Source organism: Zootoca vivipara, chromosome 1, assembly GCF_963506605.1.
Source record: "Zootoca vivipara chromosome 1, rZooViv1.1, whole genome shotgun sequence".
Classification (NCBI taxonomy): Eukaryota; Metazoa; Chordata; class Lepidosauria; order Squamata; family Lacertidae; genus Zootoca; species Zootoca vivipara.
Window position 1 is genome coordinate 56,847,431 of NC_083276.1, and position 19,661 is coordinate 56,867,091.

Consider the following 19,661-nt stretch of genomic DNA (forward strand, 5'->3'; position numbering starts at 1 on the left):
TCATTGGATAACATGAAGGTTACTTGAACGTTGCCCCATAGTCCCCTGCTCCCATCCACGCCAAGGCTGCTATAGGAAACTGGTACACCAGAGCTGTCATGTTTAAAAGTAGGGATCCATCAGAAATTTTGCACGAGTGGGTAGATGGAAATGAAGGTCATTTTCAAGGTGATGTGTTGCTTCCTGAGAAGAAATAGGCTAGCTTTAGGAAACTGCTGCAGCTTGTTTATTAACCTATTTGGATAGGCTTTAAATCAAAACTAAGGCAAGGAGATGTGCTATAAAATATAATAGAAATGGAACTCCCATGTTGAAGGCTAAGGTGTTGTAAACATGCAATAATTAGGGCAGAAACATGACTCTGGACTTCAGTATACTTAACAAGGTACCTAATAATTTTCAATATAAAATACTATGGTTTAAATTAAAGGCCCCAATTATACATGCAAAGTTATTCAACTCCTCCATGGTGGGTGGATGTATTGCAGCTGGCAATTCTTTCCTCCTTAAAAACAACAACATAAGATTGTGGAACCCATCGCAATGATGTAGCACAGGAGTTGCAGCCACCTGTTTGTGGAATGAGTAGCCCCTTGCTTACAGATAAGTATACTTGCTTGCACAAATAGTTTTAGATCCATGCCCCCTTTAAAATATACTGTACCTAAAGCAATTCCTTATGGTTAATAGTACAATTATGCTCATGTATAAACTATTATTAAATTTCTATTCCACCCATCATCTGAAGATCACATGGAGATTTGCAATAGACTTGTAGTTGGAGTTTCCTTAGAGCATTGTTTTAGGCAACTGCTCTCAAAAAATACATCCATTATGCCATTCAGTTATTCAGACATCAATGATTCAGTCATTCTCAACCATTTTCCCATGGAAACCAAGAGTGTCTGTTAATGGTTCACTGACAATGGCTCACTTCTGTTGGGCTGGTGGAATTCTACTGGAAATGTTCACATATTTTACTCTAGCTTTTCTACAAAACACTCAGAATAATATAAATTCATTAATATTTGCTGAAGTCCTGAAAAAAATCAGAGCTGTTATCAAATTTCACAAATGCATTCCCTGTGTTGCTGCTTATTGTTCATCTGCTCATCTAGCAAAAAAAAAGGTATTACCTTCATGTTAAAGAAGCATAGTTTTATTTATCTCCCCAAGCAAATGAACTGGCATTCATATAAAACAGGTAAAAAGCAATAAATCTTTGCATGTAACCTGATCCTAAAATTATAATTGCAAGAGAAAACATCATTAAACATAGGTCTAAAAAAGAATTTACCTGAACAACAACAAAACCATGGGACAACCCCCCTTTCCACCTTCAAATTCTGTGTTATTTGCCAGTGAATTGCAAAGTAAAGGAACTTGTCATGCAAAAAGCCCTGTAGTGGGAATCTGCCTTCCTTATCCTCCAGGGTAGAAAGCCTGAGCAGAACATTATCAGCGGATCTTGTAAAGGATTAAGTGTGGGATAACCAGCCTCATACAATCAACATACTTAAGTCTGATTACCGTAAGGGGTAAAGACCATAGAGAAAACTATATTGCCAGGCTTACCTCACCTTGGGAGAAACTAGTAATCAAGCCTATTATTTTCTCCCAGTAGCTGAGAAGCTCAGCATGTGAGGAGGTCTCAGCTGGTTGCTCCAAGGCCAGACCACATGGTTCCAACAAAATAAAAAAATTCCTTCAGTAGCACCTTAAAGACCAACTAAGTTTTTATTTTGGTATGAGCTTTCGTGTGCATGCACACTTCTTCAGATACAGTGAAATGGAAGTTTCCAGGCACTTATGTAGAGAAGGGGTGGGGAGGGGTGGGGAGGGGGAGGGGGGATCACTCAGAAGGGTGGTGGAAATGGGTGATTGACTGACTGATAGCTGTTGATGACTGCAAACGACTGCAAATGGTTTTGCATGAAAAAGCAAGGGTTGAGATGGCTGAAGATCGCTTATCATGTATAATGAGATAAGAACCCGATATCTCTGTTCAAACCAGGTCCCTCCATGGTTTTGAGCTTGGTGATAAGTTGCAATTCAGCAACTTCTCTTTCCAGTCTATTTCTGAAATTCTTTTGTAGTAAGACAGCTACTTTGAGATCTTGTATAGAATGTCCTGGGAGATTGAAGTGTTCTCCTACTGGTTTTTCTGTCTTCTGGTTCCTGATGTCAGATTTATGTCCATTTATCCTTTGGCGTAGGGTTTGGCCTGTTTGTCCAATATAGAGAGCTGAAGGGCACTGTTGGCATTTGATGGCATACACAATGTTAGAGGATGAGCAATTAAATAGTCCTGAGATGGTGTGTTGGATGTTGTTGGGGCCAGTAATGGTGTTGTCTGGGTGTATGTGGCAGCAAAGTTGGCATCTGGGTTTATTGCAGGCTCTGGTACCAGAGTCCATGTTAAGTCTGGTGGTTGTATTATTGTGGGTGAGGAGTTGTTTAAGATTGGGTGGCTGTCTGTAGGCAATGAAAGGTCTTCCTCCCAGAGCTTGAGAAAGGGAGCGGTCATTGTCCAGGAGAGGCTGTAGATCTCTGATGATGCGTTGTACTGTTTTAGCTTGGGAGCTGTATGTGATGACTAGTGGTGTTCTGTTATTTTCTTTTTTGGGTCTGTCTTGCAGCAGGTTCTCTCTAGGTATCTGTCTGGCTCTGTTGATCTGTTGTTTAACTTCATCAGGTGGATATTTTAGTTCTAAAAAGGTTTGCTGTAGATCTCTTAGGTGAGATTCTCTGTCTGTAGAGTTGGAACAGATGCGGTTGTAACGTAAGGCCTGGCTGTATACGATGGATTGTTTGGTATGTTTGGGATGGTAGCTAGAAGCATGTAGATATGTTTGTCGGTCAGTTGGTTTTCTGTATAAGGTGGTGTCTATACGTCCATCCTGTATTTTTATAGTAGTGTCCAAAAAATGTATTTCTTGCATAGATTGGTTCATTGTTAGGTTGATGGTGGGGTGAAAGTCATTGAATGTCTGGTGGAAGGTTTCCAGGGTCTGTTGTCCATGTGTCCAGATAATAAAAATATCGTCAATGTATCGCAGGTACAGGAGAGGTTTGAGTGGGTAGGAGTTAAGGAAACGTTGTTCTAAATCTGCCATGAAGATGTTGGCATACTGTGGGGCCATGCGGGTGCCCATGGCTGTGCCGCTGATCTGGAGGAACAGGTCATCACCAAATTTGAAGTGGTTGTGGGTAAGGACAAAGTGGCAGAGTTTGGTAGCAAAGTCCGCTGTGGTTTTATCTGAAATGGTGTTCCTTATGGCTTGTAAACCATCATTGTGTGGGATGTTGGTATATAGAGATTCCACATCCATAGTGGCTAGTATAGTATTGTTAGGAAGATTGTTCAAATATTGTATTTTCCTCAGAAAATCTGTGGTGTCACGTACGTAGCTGGGAGCACTGATAGCATATGGTTTCAGAACAGAGTCCATATAGCCGGAAACACCCACTGTAATGGTGCCAATACCTGAGATGATGGGGCGTCCTGGGTTTCCTGGTTTGTGTATTTTGGGTAGAAGATAGAAAGTTCCTGGCCGAGGTTCCGCTGGTGTGTTTGTGAGGATCTGTTCTTGGATGTGTAGGGGTAGCTCCTTAATAATCTTGTTCAGTTCTTTTTTGTATGCTTGTGTGGGGTCTGAGTCCAATTTCATGTAAAAGGCAGTATTGGAAAGTTGTCTGTGGGCCTCTTGGATGTAATCAGTTTTGTTCATGATGACGACAGCTCCACCCTTGTCTGCCTCTTTAATTATAATGTCTGGGTTGTTCCTGAGATTTTCTATGGCTCTCCTTTCAGCATGGTTTAGATTTTGTTGTAAGCGATGGTGTTTTCTGGTCACATCCGTTTGGATTCTGTGGCGGAAGCATTCGATGTACAGATCTAGTGTGGTATTGCGTCCATCAGGAGGGGTCCATGTGGAGTCCCTTTTTGTGTAACTTCTTTTCGGTGGTAGTTGGTGGTCAATGTTCTGTTCATTGATGCGTTTGGAGGGTGATGGTTGTTCCCCAGTAAGTTGAGAGGTGTTGTGTTGTGGGGATGTAGTTTGTTCTACTTTGTCTTGTTCTTGTGTGTGATGAAAATACTCCTTCAGGCGTAAACGGCGGAAAAATGCTTCCAGGTCCCCGCAGAACTGAATCATGTGTTGGGATTTGGCAGGGCAGAATGATAGTCCCCGTGAAAGGACGGATTCCTCAGCTGGGCTGAGTGTTTGCTGTGAAAGATTGACAATGTTGTTGATCTTGTTTTGATTGGTGGCCTGTAGGTTGGAAAGGTTGCAGAGTTTTTTATTTTTCTGGTTCTTCAGTAACTCCAGTTGAGAGTGGTAAATGGTTTGTTTTTCCTTGTGGAACTTCTGCCAGGTCGGGTGATTCCTGATGGAGTTCTCCAGTGCAGAGAGTTCCTCCTTTATTAACTTCTGTTTGGAATACAGAACGCCGATAAGATGTTTCAGCAGTTTCTTAGATAAAGTGTGGCATAGTTTTCTGGCATATTCTGTGGGATCAAATGCCAACAGTGCCCTTCAGCTCTCTATATTGGACAAACAGGCCAAACCCTACGCCAAAGGATAAATGGACATAAATCTGACATCAGGAACCAGAAGACAGAAAAACCAGTAGGAGAACACTTCAATCTCCCAGGACATTCTATACAAGATCTCAAAGTAGCTGTCTTACTACAAAAGAATTTCAGAAATAGACTGGAAAGAGAAGTTGCTGAATTGCAACTTATCACCAAGCTCAAAACCATGGAGGGACCTGGTTTGAACAGAGATATCGGGTTCTTATCTCATTATACATGATAAGCGATCTTCAGCCATCTCAACCCTTGCTTTTTCATGCAAAACCATTTGCAGTCGTTTGCAGTCATCAACAGCTATCAGTCAGTCAATCACCCATTTCCACCACCCTTCTGAGTGATCCCCCCTCCCCCTCCCCACCCCTCCCCACCCCTTCTCTACATAAGTGCCTGGAAACTTCCATTTCACTGTATCTGAAGAAGTGTGCATGCACACGAAAGCTCATACCAAAATAAAAACTTAGTTGGTCTTCAAGGTGCTACTGAAGGAATTTTTTTATTTTACTTCGATCCAGACCAACACGGCTACCTACCTGTAACCGGTTCCAACAAGCCACTCTTGAGTTCCTATACCAATAAGTTAGGAATATTCACTACAGGTACTTCGGAACTAAGCCAAGTTTTATTGCCTGTGCAACATTTTTTTGAATGCTGTATGGAAAAGCACATTAATCTGACCTCTGAAGAGTTTGTAAGCAAACCATTTTTAAGGTATATATATTTTATTGAAAATATTTCAATTAAATGAAATAAAGGGAAGAAATAAAAAAGGAATACATAAATCATTTTTAACTTACCAAACTTGTGGTCTTTTTGTATGCTAAGGGAAGAGGGGAACTTTGGAAGGAACTGAGCAGAGCATATTTTAAAGGTCTAATAGCCCATCTTTCAAAACAAAATAAAAAAAATCCTTCCAGTAGCACCTTAGAGACCAACTAAGTTTGTCACTGGTATGAACTTTCATGTGCATGCACACTTCTTCAGATGCATACGAAAGCTCATACCAATGACAAACTTAGTTGGTCCTTCGCTACTGGAAGGAACTTTTTTATTTTGTTTCGACTACGTCAGACCAGCACGGCTACCTACCTGTAACTAGCCCATCTTTCCACATGTTACTTTGCTGCATATTTAGTGATTTAAAATCTCTGCTGGGGTTCTCTCACCAAAGAGTACTTGCCCCAAACCTGGATCTAGGCATCCAGGAATTCTTGAGCTCCCAGTATTTGTTGGGGCAAGCCATGACTGTTAAAGTCTATAATATTGCTTTAAATATAAGATGTTGGTGTGGCTTTTGCAGAGTCCTTCTTAACCCCTTTTTGTTTTAACATCCTGAATGTAATTTGATATCATTAGCAAACTTGGCCATCTCACTGCTTTACACTAAATATAGATCACAGGGTGGCCATGGACGCAGTTTTGAAAGCTAACAGTGACAAACTGCTGGAAGCAAACAACCATTTGGGGAGGGGGTGGCTATGAACACAGCTCTGAAAGATGACATGATGTTGGAGGCAATGCATAGTTTGCATTAAGCGGCTGAGAAACATAGGTGGGGTTTGGGGGGCTTTGACCATTGATGAAATTCTGGAAGGTAGTGATGACTAAGTTGGACTTGAAGCTGTAGCTGCTTGCAGGATAGTTGGGAAGGTGTTCTGCTCCTCAATACTCAGCCACACCTGTAGCTTGAGGCAGCTGCTCCAGGAACTGAATGGGAGGCCCTGGTTTGGTCAAGGTCTTTGCAAGAACGGCAACTTCAGCTCAAGCAAGACACTGAACACCTCCTTGTAAGGAGCACATGACTGAGAGGAGATGCTGTTAGGTAAGGATTTCTCACCTTCTCACCTGGCTGATGCTCTAGCGAAGTTCATATTGGTTCCCCCAAAGGACCCACATGAGCCCCTATATGCTTTAGCTTACACGAAAGCTTGTGCTTGGTCCAAAATGATCTCTTAGAGTCCACCTTAGCTTGGCGGTGGGAGGCATGTGACCTACTCCAGTAATTTCTCCCCAATCAGAACAGTCAGGTGAGTTCTGGCTCTTTCCTGGCTCTTGAGGAAACATCTACAAGGTATCATGGACCACCAAGATATCTTCCTAATAAATGGCATTGACAGGCCTGCCTGCTGGGTTTGGCCAGCATCCCTGACAACATACACAAACTCTCAGAATCATCCCTCTCTGCAGGAACCTGACCTTAAAGTTGATATCTGAAGTTTTCATTGCATTTGTGTCGTAAATCTCCTGGAATAACTTCCCCGTGGTAGACTGAGCTGTATTGATTGATGGCAACACAGTCTCCTTTCGTTAAGCTTCCTCAGCACTATGTATTTCTTCAGAATTAATAGAATCAATGAGAGCCAGTGTGGTGTAGTGGTTAAGAGCGGTAGGCTCGTAGTCTGGTGTACCGGTTTGCTTCCCCACTCCTCCACATGCAGCTGCTGGGTGACCTTGGGCTAGTCACACTTCTCTGAAATCTCTCAGCCTCACTCGCCTCACAGAGTGTTTGTTGTGGGGGAGGAAGGGAAAGGAGAATGTTAGCCGCTTTGAGACTCCTTCTGGTAGTGATAAAGCGGGATATCAAATCCAAACTCTTCTAAATAATTCCTCAATGAAGAAAATCTGTGTCCAGACTAGCTGTCTCATTTTCCGTTATGTTGAATCTCTGCAGATGGCACAATGGCATGCCATTGCCATATGCAATGTATTGTATTGACCTTCCTCAGGCTCTTGTTATCAAAGCTCAACCACAACTAATTAAACCTGGAATGTGATTATTCATCCTGCATGTTTGTTTCCTTTTCTTGTGAAAACTAGGTGGTTATGAAGCATTTTCATGGCAGCTAGCATTTTAAAATCCCAAAGAGACAACTTCTGTCCCTGTCATTCTGGTCCCTGCTCCTGCTTTATGATGAAAACAATGGACAGGATGCAGACATATCCTAAACCAGGCATCCCCAAACTGTGGCCCTCCAGATGTTTTGGCCTACAACTCCCATGATCCCTAGCTAAAAGGACCAGTGGTCGGGGAAGATGGGAATTGTAGTCCAAAACATCTGGAAGGCTGAGATTTGGGGGATGCCTGTCCTAACCTCACTTAGGTCCGCTTTCTACACAAACCTCTGAAATATTCTTTTCTTGCTGTCTGAAGTATGTTTGGTGCCCAGGCTGTGGAACTTCCATTGCAGGGAGCACCATTTAGCCCCCTCTTTGTTGCTCTTCTGAACTAAATTTAAGACACCTTTTTATTTAAACAGGCTTTTGACCTGTCAAGCTTATGTGTTCTATCTGCTGTCATTTTTATCAGGCTGTTTATCTTTTTGTTGTTGTTCCTACTTGTATGTTGGTTGTTGTTAGCCACATTGGCCAATGCTATGTAGCAACGACGATGATAAAAATATTCTTCCACCTCCTAAGCAACTTGACAGGGCAATGTATGCTTGTACTGTACACCTATTGGCAAAATCTGTGTGTTATATGTGAGGATAGTTAAACCTGCTTTCCCTAGTGTCGTGGTCCCAATCCATATCAGGGTTCCCAGCAGCTATTTTTAACCTTTTCTAAATCTGAGATCCAGTCATAAATTTCCCACAATCCCATCTTCGTGTGCAGTCAGAATCATACACTATGCCTCAAACAAACACAAAAAGTGCCATTTCTTCTATTTTGTAAAAAAAATGTTACTTTGGTATTCATTAGTCTTAAGCTTCTTACATGTAAACCTATTTCCGCATGGACACTGGATAGCCCAAATAATATGTGTATTGCTTTTTAAGATTTGTTAATAACCTTTTACGAGGGGATAGGGGTGCCAACTTGAATAGAATATTGTGGGAGCCCAGGTAAGCCTCGTCCCACATAATTGATCACATGGCACATCACACACCATTTAAATGGGAATCCCCATCAAATTTGGGGGGATAGCCCCCTCAAATATTTTATTGTGGGCGGCAAAGCCCCCATGGCCCCTAGGAGTTGGCGCCTGTGCAGGTGGATTGCAACCAACAAGTGATCTAATTGAATGACCTTGTCCTAATCTTCCAATTGAAGGATGCTTCCACTGTAGCCATGTTGTTGCTAAGGTTAGTTGTACAGTACTTTGTTGCAGCCCAGTTCCAAGACTGCATGCAATGTGGTGGACATGAGTGCATTGACATTATTAGAGCTCCAAAAATATAACTATGATGCAAGCTACTCTGCTAAGAGAAAATGCTCTCAATTGTCTAGACACAATAAGAAAGGCATTGTGTTTGGATTATAGAAGCTGCCCATTGTTCTGGTTTAAAGCTTTAAGACAAATCTTTGTTTCATAACATCACTGTAAGTTACTTACACTTTCAGGGCAGAATATTTATAAGGCATTCAATGCCTCACTGGGGTTTAAGTGTCCTTAGAGCATGGGGCAGCTCCACACAGGTAACATGAAAGGAACAGAGGTGGCAGAATTACAGGATATGTACAAAAAGTTTGTTCTAGAATGCCCCAGCGGAGGTCTCCATTTACATGAATTTAAGCAGTTTTTTGGCATTACCAGCCAGAGTGAAGCATCTGAATATGCTGAGAATGCATTTAAATCCTTTGACACGAATGGGGTAAGTATAATTTTCAAAAACATTTGTAGATAACTTCTGTGTACATCCATCTAACTCAGCCTGGAGGCTTATTATCTTAGAAGCACCCAGCAAAAATTATGATTGTTCTGCCATTTCTATTTGGATAATTTTAAACATATTGATGTTTTCATGTGATTGCTTTTCTATTAATGTTTCAGGATAACATGATAGACTTTTTGGAATACGTAGCAATTTTAAACCTAGTACTCAGAGGAAAACTTGAGCACAAACTGAAGTGGTCATTTAAAGTGTACGACACCAACAGGAATGGCTTTCTTGATAAGGCTGAACTAAGGAAAATGGTGAAGGTAAGAAGTCCTTCTAGAAGAAGAGGGGTCCCCAGTAATGACTTGGCAGGATTACGCCAAACCATGAGATTGGTTGGACCTGTTTACCATGAATTATTATTTATTTCACTGCATCTGTATGCCACCTATTCTCCAAGGAGCTCAAGGTGGTGCTCATGATTCTCCCCGTATTCACACAGTCCCCACAACAACCCTGCGAAGTAGGTTAGGCTGAGAGGTGGCGACTGGAGGAAGGCCATCCAGCGAGCTTCATGACTGAGTGGGGATTTGATCTCTGGTCTCCCAGGTCCAACAACCTAACCACTACACTGGCTTTTAGCTGAATCCGTTTACAGACAACTAAAAGAAATGTAAACTGAATGGCAGGTGGGCTACATATCCCAGGTGTCAGATGAAGAACGGGGGGTGGGGTGGGAGAGAGAGATCAGCCTTATGGCATGATTTAAGTCAAAACTTGAATGCTACACAATGATCATAGTGAAAGGAGGAAAATGAGAGATTTTCATTGGAATCATTAATATGCACACACACACAGCTGCCCTTTCTAATCTGACTGGGACATGGAAAGAAAGGGACAGATCACTGCTCTGGGACAAAGTCTAAAACATATATATATATATATATATATATATATATATATATATATATATATATATATATATATATGAAGGTGAAGGGACCCCTGACCATTAGGTCCAGTCGTGACCGACTCTGGGGTTGCGCGCTCATCTCGCATTATTGGCCGAGGGAGCCGGCGTATAGATTCCAGGTCATGTGGCCAGCATGACAAAGCCGCTTCTGGCAAACCAGAGCAGCACATGAAAACGCCGTTTACCTTCCCGCTGTAGCGGTTCCTATTTATCTACTTGCATTATTGACGTGCTTTCGAACTACTAGGTTGGCAGGAGCTGGGACCCAGCAAGGGGAGCTCACCCCGTCACAGGGATTCGAACCGCCGACCTTCTGATCAGCAAGCCCTAGGCTCAGTGGTTTAACCACAGCGCCACCTGGGTCCCATATATATATATATATATATATATCCAGGCACTGATTCTCTTCTCTACAATTCTGATGTAGACTAAGGCAGCCTCTCTACATAAGTACAGAAAGTTGCTAAGAGAGCTGGGAGTTCCTTAGTCCCCACCCTCAATCCAGAAATTGTATATATATATATATATATATATATACAATTTCTGGATTGAGGGTGGGGACTAAGGAACTCCCAGCTCTCTTAGCAACTTTCTGTACTTATGTAGAGAGGCTGCCTTAGTCTACATCAGAATTGTAGAGAAGAGAATCAGTGCCTGGAGTTAAGGTTGCATTGTCGAGGGCTTTATGGGTGTATTTATCATTTCTTCTGATGCTGCTGCTAGTGTCTATTTTGCTGGTGTTGCCTTGTTCCCTTGTTATGCACACCTTACTTGCTGTCTGACACAAACTGCTCCCTTATTTTGCACCCTCCTCTGTTGTGGTGTACATGGTTTGTCCCTCCATCTGCTCCGAATGACACAGACTCATCTGCGGGAATCTGACAAAATTATGCCTCCATTCAGGGCACTGAACTACAGGAATAAGCTTTATACTGGCTGCTGCCTGCAGGAGTCTTCCAACCTCCCCTGGGAAAATAAATAGCTAGATACATCAACTCCAAAAGTGCTGATAGCCTATACAAAACATATGTCAGGAAGAATAAAAGAATCTATGCCCATGTTGGTCCACAGATAGTGTCTCACCCCAGAGAAGTTGCACCAGATCTTAGCTGTTGTGTGTTTCATTAATGCACAATTGTGGGAGCATTCATTTGTGCAAGAAAAATGATCATACATTGCTTAATACCTAAACAGTCTCTAAGTGGTTTACTAAAGGATTTGCACTGACTGCCAATTTGTTACCAGGCCAAGTCAAGGTTACTGTACATTGCTGGTATATAAAACTGCTAACAGCTTGGGACTAGTTTACTTGTGACATTTTCTTGCCTCATACACACCTATTCAGCCACTTTGCTCAGCGGAACTTGAAGTTTACAAATGCCATATAATGTTTGTTCTGCATTTGAGAGGAACATTTTTTTTAGCGCAGCAGAACCTGTCCTTTACAATCCCCTGCCTACTGACATTAGGCGAATGCTCTCACGACTGTATATTGATTTAGATGCCTGCTGAAATCCTGTTTATTTCAGCAAGCCTACTCAGGCATAGGTTTTAGTTAGCTATGTTTGTTACTTTCTACCCCTGCCTTCGTCCCCTTCCTCTCCTATTACCCTTGTGTGTTGACAACCAATTTGTAAGTGACTTTGAACAAGGAATTGCCATCCCATCCTTTGTAAAGTGCCATGTATGGATGGTGCCATATAAATACGTGTGTTTCTTTAATTTTTAAATTAATTCCCCCCAGAGTGTCTATAATGTCAAACAAGGATGGGCAAGAAATATGGATACTCAGATGTCAACCCCAGAGGAAGTGTGTAACAGAATATTTCAACTGATGGATGAAAATAATGATGGTAAATGTACTTTATTGTTAGAATTATCTGTGGGCTTCCCAAAGGTGGCAGTGACTTATAAGTGAAAGTGGGTCCAATGGCTCTGCATTTGCTGTAGAGGGGGAAGTGAGGGGCAGATTGGGCTCGTCAGCCTGGGAAAGTAGCTCTTCTAGGAGAAGGAATCTCTGATCCCAAACTTCCACTGCTTTGTGGGGTATCTTCAAGAGAAAAATGGTTAGGGAGTAAACCCTACCTAATTCCAGAGTAGAGTCCCTAACACAGGTGACGCCTTGTACACCTCCTTCTAGCAACTCCTGCAGCCAAGCTGTTGCCAAATGTATTGCTCTGCTGTCTTTTGGACCACATCAGTGAGTCCTGTAGTCTGGGCAGCCCTGGACCTCCACACACACTGCTCAGGTTTGTGTCCTGGGGAGGTCACTTTGGTGCTGCTAACGCAGTGGTTTGACTTCACCCTTGATGATGCACTTCATTGTCTCCTGACACAGACAGATGCCAACAATTCCTCTTTGAACAAATAGGTTGAGATATACTACCTGGGAACAATGCTGACCATTCGGAAAAAATGAACTGGCAAGATTTAGCTTTCAGGCTCACTGCCCAAAAAGGAAAGTGCCAGGCTGTTTCTCCCCCAGCATCTGTCTTTTAGCTGTGCACTTGGATGGCTTTTGTATTAGGTGCTACTCCCATAGCTGCTCCAAAAGTGAAGGGTTCTGTTCTGGACCCACAAAAGAGTGCTGGGCTCAACCTTAGGCTAATCATCCAGATACTCCGGCCTCTGTCTCCAGGTCCTGTCAGGTACCACACTTTAATTTCAAGAGCCTGCAAGCTCTAATATTGTTGCATAACACAGTACCGTCAGTGCAGTTATATTTTCAGTATAACACAGACATACTAGTTTTCAGACATATGCTTTAAAAACTGCTCTTCGCACATCACATTTTAAGAACAGAAGATAAATATTTGAAGCCATTTGACTCGAATGTTATTCATATCAACAGACAACGTTGCACGCTTTGTGGCTCGCTAATTTGTGGGTGAAGACTTGCATTTTGAGAATTAATCATACAGGGCTTAAAACATCCTAGCCAAGAGTGAGAGGAAACTCCTCTGTCCAGAAGCTCTCACATACCCACTGCCTCTCTGCAGCTTCCAGTTTTAGCACAGTGGCTTGGTAGGTTTTATACTAAAGCTTTGCTGCTGAGAGAGAAGTGTCCCTGGCTCTGCCTATTGCTGGATCCTCTCTCTCCCCCAGGGAAACATATAACCGTTTGCAAGGTATTTGCATAGCCCTCTCATTTTGCCTTCCAGTTTTTGGTTACACTGGTGTGTGACGGAGTCTTGAGCATTAGCTGTTATGGATGCTTGGTTGTTGCCAGTCATGCAAGATTGGCAAATGCCACTAACTTTATGTTTGTTCAGAGGCAAGTCCCACCTTATTCAATGGGACTTACTCCCTTGAAAGTTTGTTTAGGATTGCAGCCTAAGTTAATTATCTTGGGGAATTTGGGAAGAATGGGTAATCATGTAGAAAAGAGGGCTAAGCTTTTCTGATAATGCCTCAGCTGTGAGCTAAGATATATACACAATAGAGCTTATCGAAATATGACGTCTCAGGACAGCTGCTCAGTTGCATAACTGTTTGGCTAGCAGAACAATACAGTTCTTAGTGACTCACTTAAAAGACTCCCTGGGAGGAACCTAAGATTCACCAAAACTATACAGGAAATAATGTTTTGACTTTATTGTTTATTAAGGAAACCGCAAGTACAACATGCCCCCATGGCTCCTCTTGTCCTTCCATGTCTGACCAACAGTGGCTGGGAGGAAGAAGAGCTGCAAAGCAAGACTCTGCACTTGTTTCCCCTTTCTGTTTCTCAGACTCCATTTCCCCTATGTAAATGGGAATAATCCTGGCCTATCTTATATATGATGAAGCTGAGCAAATGAAGTACTTTGCATGTAAGATAATATTCATTTATGGGTAATGATAACAGATAATCTACTTTGGTCTTTCCGTGGCAGAACAAGACTCCACTCTAGAGAACACTTGCTCTGAAGCAAGGATGTCAAACTCAAAGAGCTCAGGGGAACAAATTTCATGCTTAGTAGAGGAAAAGGAGTGTCACAGACAAATTTTCATCAACAAATGTTGTAAGAGGCCAAACCACCAATTTCAATGCCACATATACAAATAAAGGTGTGGGGGGGCTTAAGTTCTCTCTTTTTAATCATTTATAGCAATAAAAGGGCAATAAATGAAATATTGCTGTGCCCTGGGAGCTCCTAAAGCAAATTTTCCGAGTAACCATAACTACTCACCCATCTGGGATTGCACAGCAATTATCTTTTTAGAATATACACTGCAATCATTACACTATTCAGTAAGAGCAAGTGGCAAGCCATCCCTTCCATGAAACGAAAGGCGTTGGCTTCCCAGTCCCAAAGATGATTCTGACCTTTGTTGTGTACACTGGAGATTCCTAGATGTTGTTTGATACCCCGATCCACTGGTTTAAGTTATGGCTGAACCACTTTTAATCCATTTTTGAAATTATTCTTCCAGGAAAAATTTCACTGAAAGAGTTTGTTGATGGAGTGCAAAGAGATGAGTGGGTAAGGAAAATGCTAAACATAGATCCCACAGAATGGATCCTCGAGCACCAAAGAAAAATGAATGCAGATGAAAAGGACCAAACACTGGAGGAAAAAGACATGTCGTCAGACCTTCCCTAGCATTGGTTATTGAATGTGAAATATTTTCAGCATGATGGCACTTTGATCCCATGAAATGAAAAGTATAAAATGGGCAAAGGCATTTTAGCTATTATATAATCTAAGCAGTAGTTATGAGGTTGAGTACTATCTCTTGATCATTTTCCAGAATAACATCTTTCAGATAACCAAGCAGAAAAAAATAGGTTCCAAGGGTATGTGATATGCTAACATATCAGATATATTAACCTGAACATACTTCCAGAATATTTCTGTCTGAGAACAATTCCAAAATATATGTATGTAATCTGCTTTATTTAATCCACATCACCAACATTTTTCTGATCCTAACTTATATATTCAATTTATAAAGCATTAAATGCCATTCACAGAGGGTTTTTAAATAGTTCTCCCTTAGGAAGAAATTATAATAGAATGGAAGTTGTCCCAAATCCAGTTCCATTGTTTCCTGGTTATTCTTTGACCCAAATCTTGTACCCATTTTCTCATATATGCATCCTAGTTCTGATCAAAGCATAACCAAAGGTCATAGAATCTTGCAATTATGCCTTCATTCAAATAGGAGAGGAAAAGAATACTTTTTGAGCACTTGTCACAGTGGGAGATGAAACTCATTTGCAAGGAGTATGTACAAGGAAACCAAAAGACAGCTGTCTGAACCTTGCTAGAGAACCAGTTTAATATTTCAGAGTGCTGGCATGGTTTGGGGACTAGTACTGCATACATATGAGCTTGCATTTGCACTCTCATAAAATCTGTTCCACTCAATCATTTTTTTTCAATAAATACAAATTCATTTAAAAAAATCAAATGCTTGTGCCTCTAAAAGAGCATCAACCTATAAAGCCGTGCTGAACATTTTGCTTCAAAAAGTCAGAATGAAACCATACATACTCCTATAACTAGCTAAAAACAGCATTGTGTGTGCATGCATCAAGGCAAGCAACTGCTGTGCCTTAACAGCATTTCCAGCCACCAAAAAAGAAAGATGCATCAGAACAAACTATGACTCAAGGCTGAGCCAGGCTATTTTAAGCAATGAGCTGTCAAGCAACTACTGTACTGCTATCTTTTCCACCACCCCCCTCCCAAGCTTAGGCTTAACTTGTATGGATGTTCAGCAGTACTTAGCTCTAGAATCTATTTTAATTAATAAGAGGAGCCACATAAAGTGATAATGAAAAAAAAAGTACAAGTTGAATTCTTTTGAATGACCCCTACCATGTGTGAAATTTCCAGGAAGAGAAATACCCTGGCTCGAGAAGCAGTTCACTTAAAAATAATGCACTTCTACAAGTGCTTGAGGACAGCAACCATCTTTTTAGAAATTAAAATTTTCCTCCTCACACAAGAAGCTTCCAGGCTTTTGCTATTTTTAGCAGGATTCAACCACATACTGTCAATTCAGTTTGCTCAATTATAGTCTGGGAAACCTTTCACAGCACACCTGCTTCTTTAAAAGACTGCACTTTTTGCAACAAGGAATGTGACAGAAAAATGCACTAGAAAGTATGGGATAACACTTGCTTTGCTGCAACCTCACCTAATCTCCCCACAAACAAATGTGAGTAAAATGCCTATTATATTGACAATGTTGCCTGGTCTCCCTGCAAAAGTCAGGATGAATGCTCAATAAACAGGATGCCTGGAAGTGTGAAAAGAAGCTGCATGTTTAAATGATGATCTTTGGGCGGGGGAGGAGAGGGGATGAAAATGACAAGTGTTTATATTAATGAGTTTTGGAATCATGAGCTTTTCCTGGGCTACTCATTCTGAATGAGTGAGAGAGGACCTCTAGTGGTGGTTCTAGAAACCATGGGAAGAAAAGAAAAAGCGACCTACTGTAAGCAGAAGAGAGTTGGGTTTTACCAGTGCTTTTGGGGGCCGGGTACGCATATTCCTAAACATTTTGAATATTTGTACTTTTCTCCATTTACTGTACTGTATTCATTTTTCCCGACTCGAACTATAAAATGGTGATTTTCTTGAGTCAGAATGAGAGTACCGCTAACCATTTTTTAAAAGAAAAAAAGAGCACTTGGTATTACCATATTTGTTGAAAGAACAAATTTGAACATGACCTTAGAATGGTAAAAGGTATAGGCTGAATATATGAGAAACTGAGGAACCAACCAAACCTATTTTCTTAATAAAAGATCCGTTGTTGGCAAAGCCTCGCAGCCAGTACCACCCCATACACTGCCAACAGAGTAACTTATTAAACATCGAAACAAAATTTTAAAAAATTCTTCCAGTAGCACCTTAGAGACCAACTAAATTTGTCATTGGTGTGAGCTTTCGTGTGCATGCACATTTCTTCCAGACCAGTCCTCTCTTTCGAAAACGCATGTGCATTTCGAAATCCTCTGAGCAGCGCTTGTGACCCCAACCCCATGCTCAACCCATGGCTCGAATTACGGGTGGGGAGCAGAAGACTCAGCTCACAACGCTTTCCTCCCTCCCTTTAGCTCTAGTTTTCTGAATGCTACGCGAAGAAATGATCGGCATTAAAATCGGGACCCGAGGCTTTTGCATTTCTCCACGCCTCCTATGATGACCCCTATCGGCCGCCCAGCAGGTGGATGGAAAGAGTTAGTTAGCCAAACACCGCAAGGGAGGGGAAAAGTGGCAGGACGGGTTTGGGAAACCCTGCTCGCCGATTGGTTGCGCCCGTTGCCTCTGCGCGCGCACGCTGAAGCACGCACGCACGCACGCACGCACAACACGGCCGTCACGCCGAAAAGCTACCCGGTCCCGGCCAGCGGCCATCGCTGGTGTGTCGGGATGACTCTCCCGGCTGGCTCTCCACCTGGAGGAGGCCGAGGAGGAAGAGGAGCAGCAGCCGCCGGCGACGCGGCGGCCTCTAAGGCCCGGCCCGCGCCCGCTCGGGTCCCGCTGAGGCGGCGGTGAGCGCGTCGCTCCCAGCCGACACTCTTCCTTCCCTCAGGTGAGTTCGGGGCGCTGCCGGCCCCTCCCCCCCCTACATACGGGCTTCTCCAGCGAGAGAGAGAACGAGGGTCGTCTGCCCTACCGAACAGAACCCACTTCGTCGTTGGGTTTACCGGTAGTTTTTACCTGAAACTCCAGGGAGGCAGGACCGTTGTCTAGAGGGAGTCCAGTCCTTGGGATGACTTCGAGAGATACAGCCGTCTCTCCTTTGAGATCCTTCTCGAAACTGGACTACAGGTGAAACTCGGAAAATTAGAATATAGTTGAAAAGAGGATTTATTTCAGTAATGCAACTTAAAAGGTGAAACCAATATATGAGATAGTTGCACGACATGCAAAGCAAGATATGTCAAGCCTTTATTTGTTGTAATTATTTGTCGTTAGGTGGGTCAATTATAAATGGAATGTAATTAATGAAATGTAATAGCAAGGTTTATTTTTGTATTATTGTAACTATTTGTTTTATTACTGTGGAATTTACAAAAGAAAGCACTTGTAAAAATTAAAAGAAAAATAATAATAATTATTTACTGAAATAAGTGCACTTTTCGACAATACTCTAAATTTCCGAGTTTCACCTGTATTTCTTGTCTACTGAGAGAGTCACTCCCCCCCTCCTGCAAGTGTGACTGTGTCACTCAACAGTTTCTCAAGGAGCTTCACCACCACAACTCTTCGGGGGGGGGGGGGAATCGAGGAGCAAAGGAAAGACTCCTTAGCTTGGTTAGTCATTTGAGTTCTTTAGGGAGCTGCTTCCTTGTTTAGTGGTGTTTGGGATTCACTTGAGAAGTCAGGAACTGCTCCTTTCTCCGTAACTGCTCATTGGCTTGGGGGGCGGGGCAGTTCCTATCGTGACTGCTGCCTTTTTTGGTAGAGTCATAGGAACCTCCCTATCTTGGAGTAAGTTCTTTTATACCTAATAGGACTTAGAGTCAGTTTTCTATACTTTGATATAGTCTATGGAAGAAGCAGTGGGTTGGTGACATCAAGTGTGGTGTGTGTCTGTGTCTCATCAGAGCTGAAATACTGTACACTAATGGCCAAAATTGTGGAAACCTTTTGGAAAAAGTGTTTCCGAGGTTTGATGGCTCATAACACCACTTTTATTTTGAGGAATACCACAAAATTATATATAAATGAAAAGATATTTTAATGAAGAATGTAATGCAACAAGGTTTGTTCAATTATATGTATTCTATCAAAGGTTATAGCCAAATAACCAGAAAAAGGAGTGTTTAGAGCAGGGATCAGCAAACCTTTTCAGCAGGGGGCCGGTCCACTGTCCCTCAGACCTTGTGGGGGGCCAGACTATATTTTTTTTGGGGGGGGGAGAATGAATCCTATGCCCCACAAATAACCCAGAGATGCATTTTAAATAAAAGGACACATTCTACTCATGTAAAAACACGCTTATTCCCGGACCGTCCGTGGGCTGGATTTAGAAGGCGATTGGGCTGGATCTGGCCCCCAAGCCGCAGTTTAGAGAGCCATGGTTTAGAGAGCCAATCAAGTATCAACTTGTTTTGACAATGATGGCTCATCACACCACTTTTTTTTGGAGTAACACCATAAAATTGTATATCAATGGAAAGATAATTTAATGAAGAATGCGTAAGTGTTCAAGTCTGGATGTGGAATTTTATCCATATACACCCATTTGGAAGTATTCTGCAAGAGAACACTTCATGTAAAACAACACAGCATTCTATTCAAGTAATGCACACATAGGCTTCTGAGTGATCTTCTCACTACCTTTGTGGAAGCATTTTAATGTAAAAATATTCCCCTGTAAATATAAATCAGCTTCTAGTGTGCCTTTTTCATTTGTGGATGGACGTGTTGTGCAACCAACCAATCTGTGCTTATAAAACTGTCAATATGTAGTAGGTATGTTTGAAGAACAGCTCCTAAAATTATGGATAACATTGTATCAGATTTTATTCATAAAACGGTAACTTTAA

The 19,661-nt window shown here is 42.0% G+C and overlaps 2 protein-coding genes across 11 annotated transcripts in view; both read left to right on the forward strand.

Annotated features, from left to right (window-relative positions):
* Window positions 1-8,873: 8,873 nt before the first annotated feature.
* Window positions 8,874-16,434, forward strand: LOC118088112 (guanylyl cyclase-activating protein 2-like). Its single transcript, XM_035121319.2, has 4 exons — window positions 8,874-9,186; window positions 9,366-9,515; window positions 11,910-12,018; window positions 14,582-16,434. The coding sequence occupies exons 1-4, from the start codon at window positions 8,992-8,994 to the stop codon at window positions 14,749-14,751; spliced, it is 624 nt and encodes a 207-aa protein (XP_034977210.1). The 5' UTR covers window positions 8,874-8,991; the 3' UTR covers window positions 14,752-16,434.
* A 1,032-nt stretch (window positions 16,435-17,466) lies between these two features.
* The window catches only part of LOC118085760 (golgin subfamily B member 1), a 48,587-nt gene continuing 46,392 nt past the window's right edge, over window positions 17,467-19,661 (forward strand). For 8 of the 10 annotated variants that reach the window (XM_035116778.2, XM_035116750.2, XM_035116732.2 and 5 more), the window contains exon 1: window positions 17,467-17,698. The gene's annotated coding sequence lies outside the window, so the exon portion shown is untranslated. The remainder of the gene's footprint in view (window positions 17,699-19,661) is intronic. The other 2 variants (XM_035116759.2, XM_035116789.2) reach the window with 1 other exon arrangement.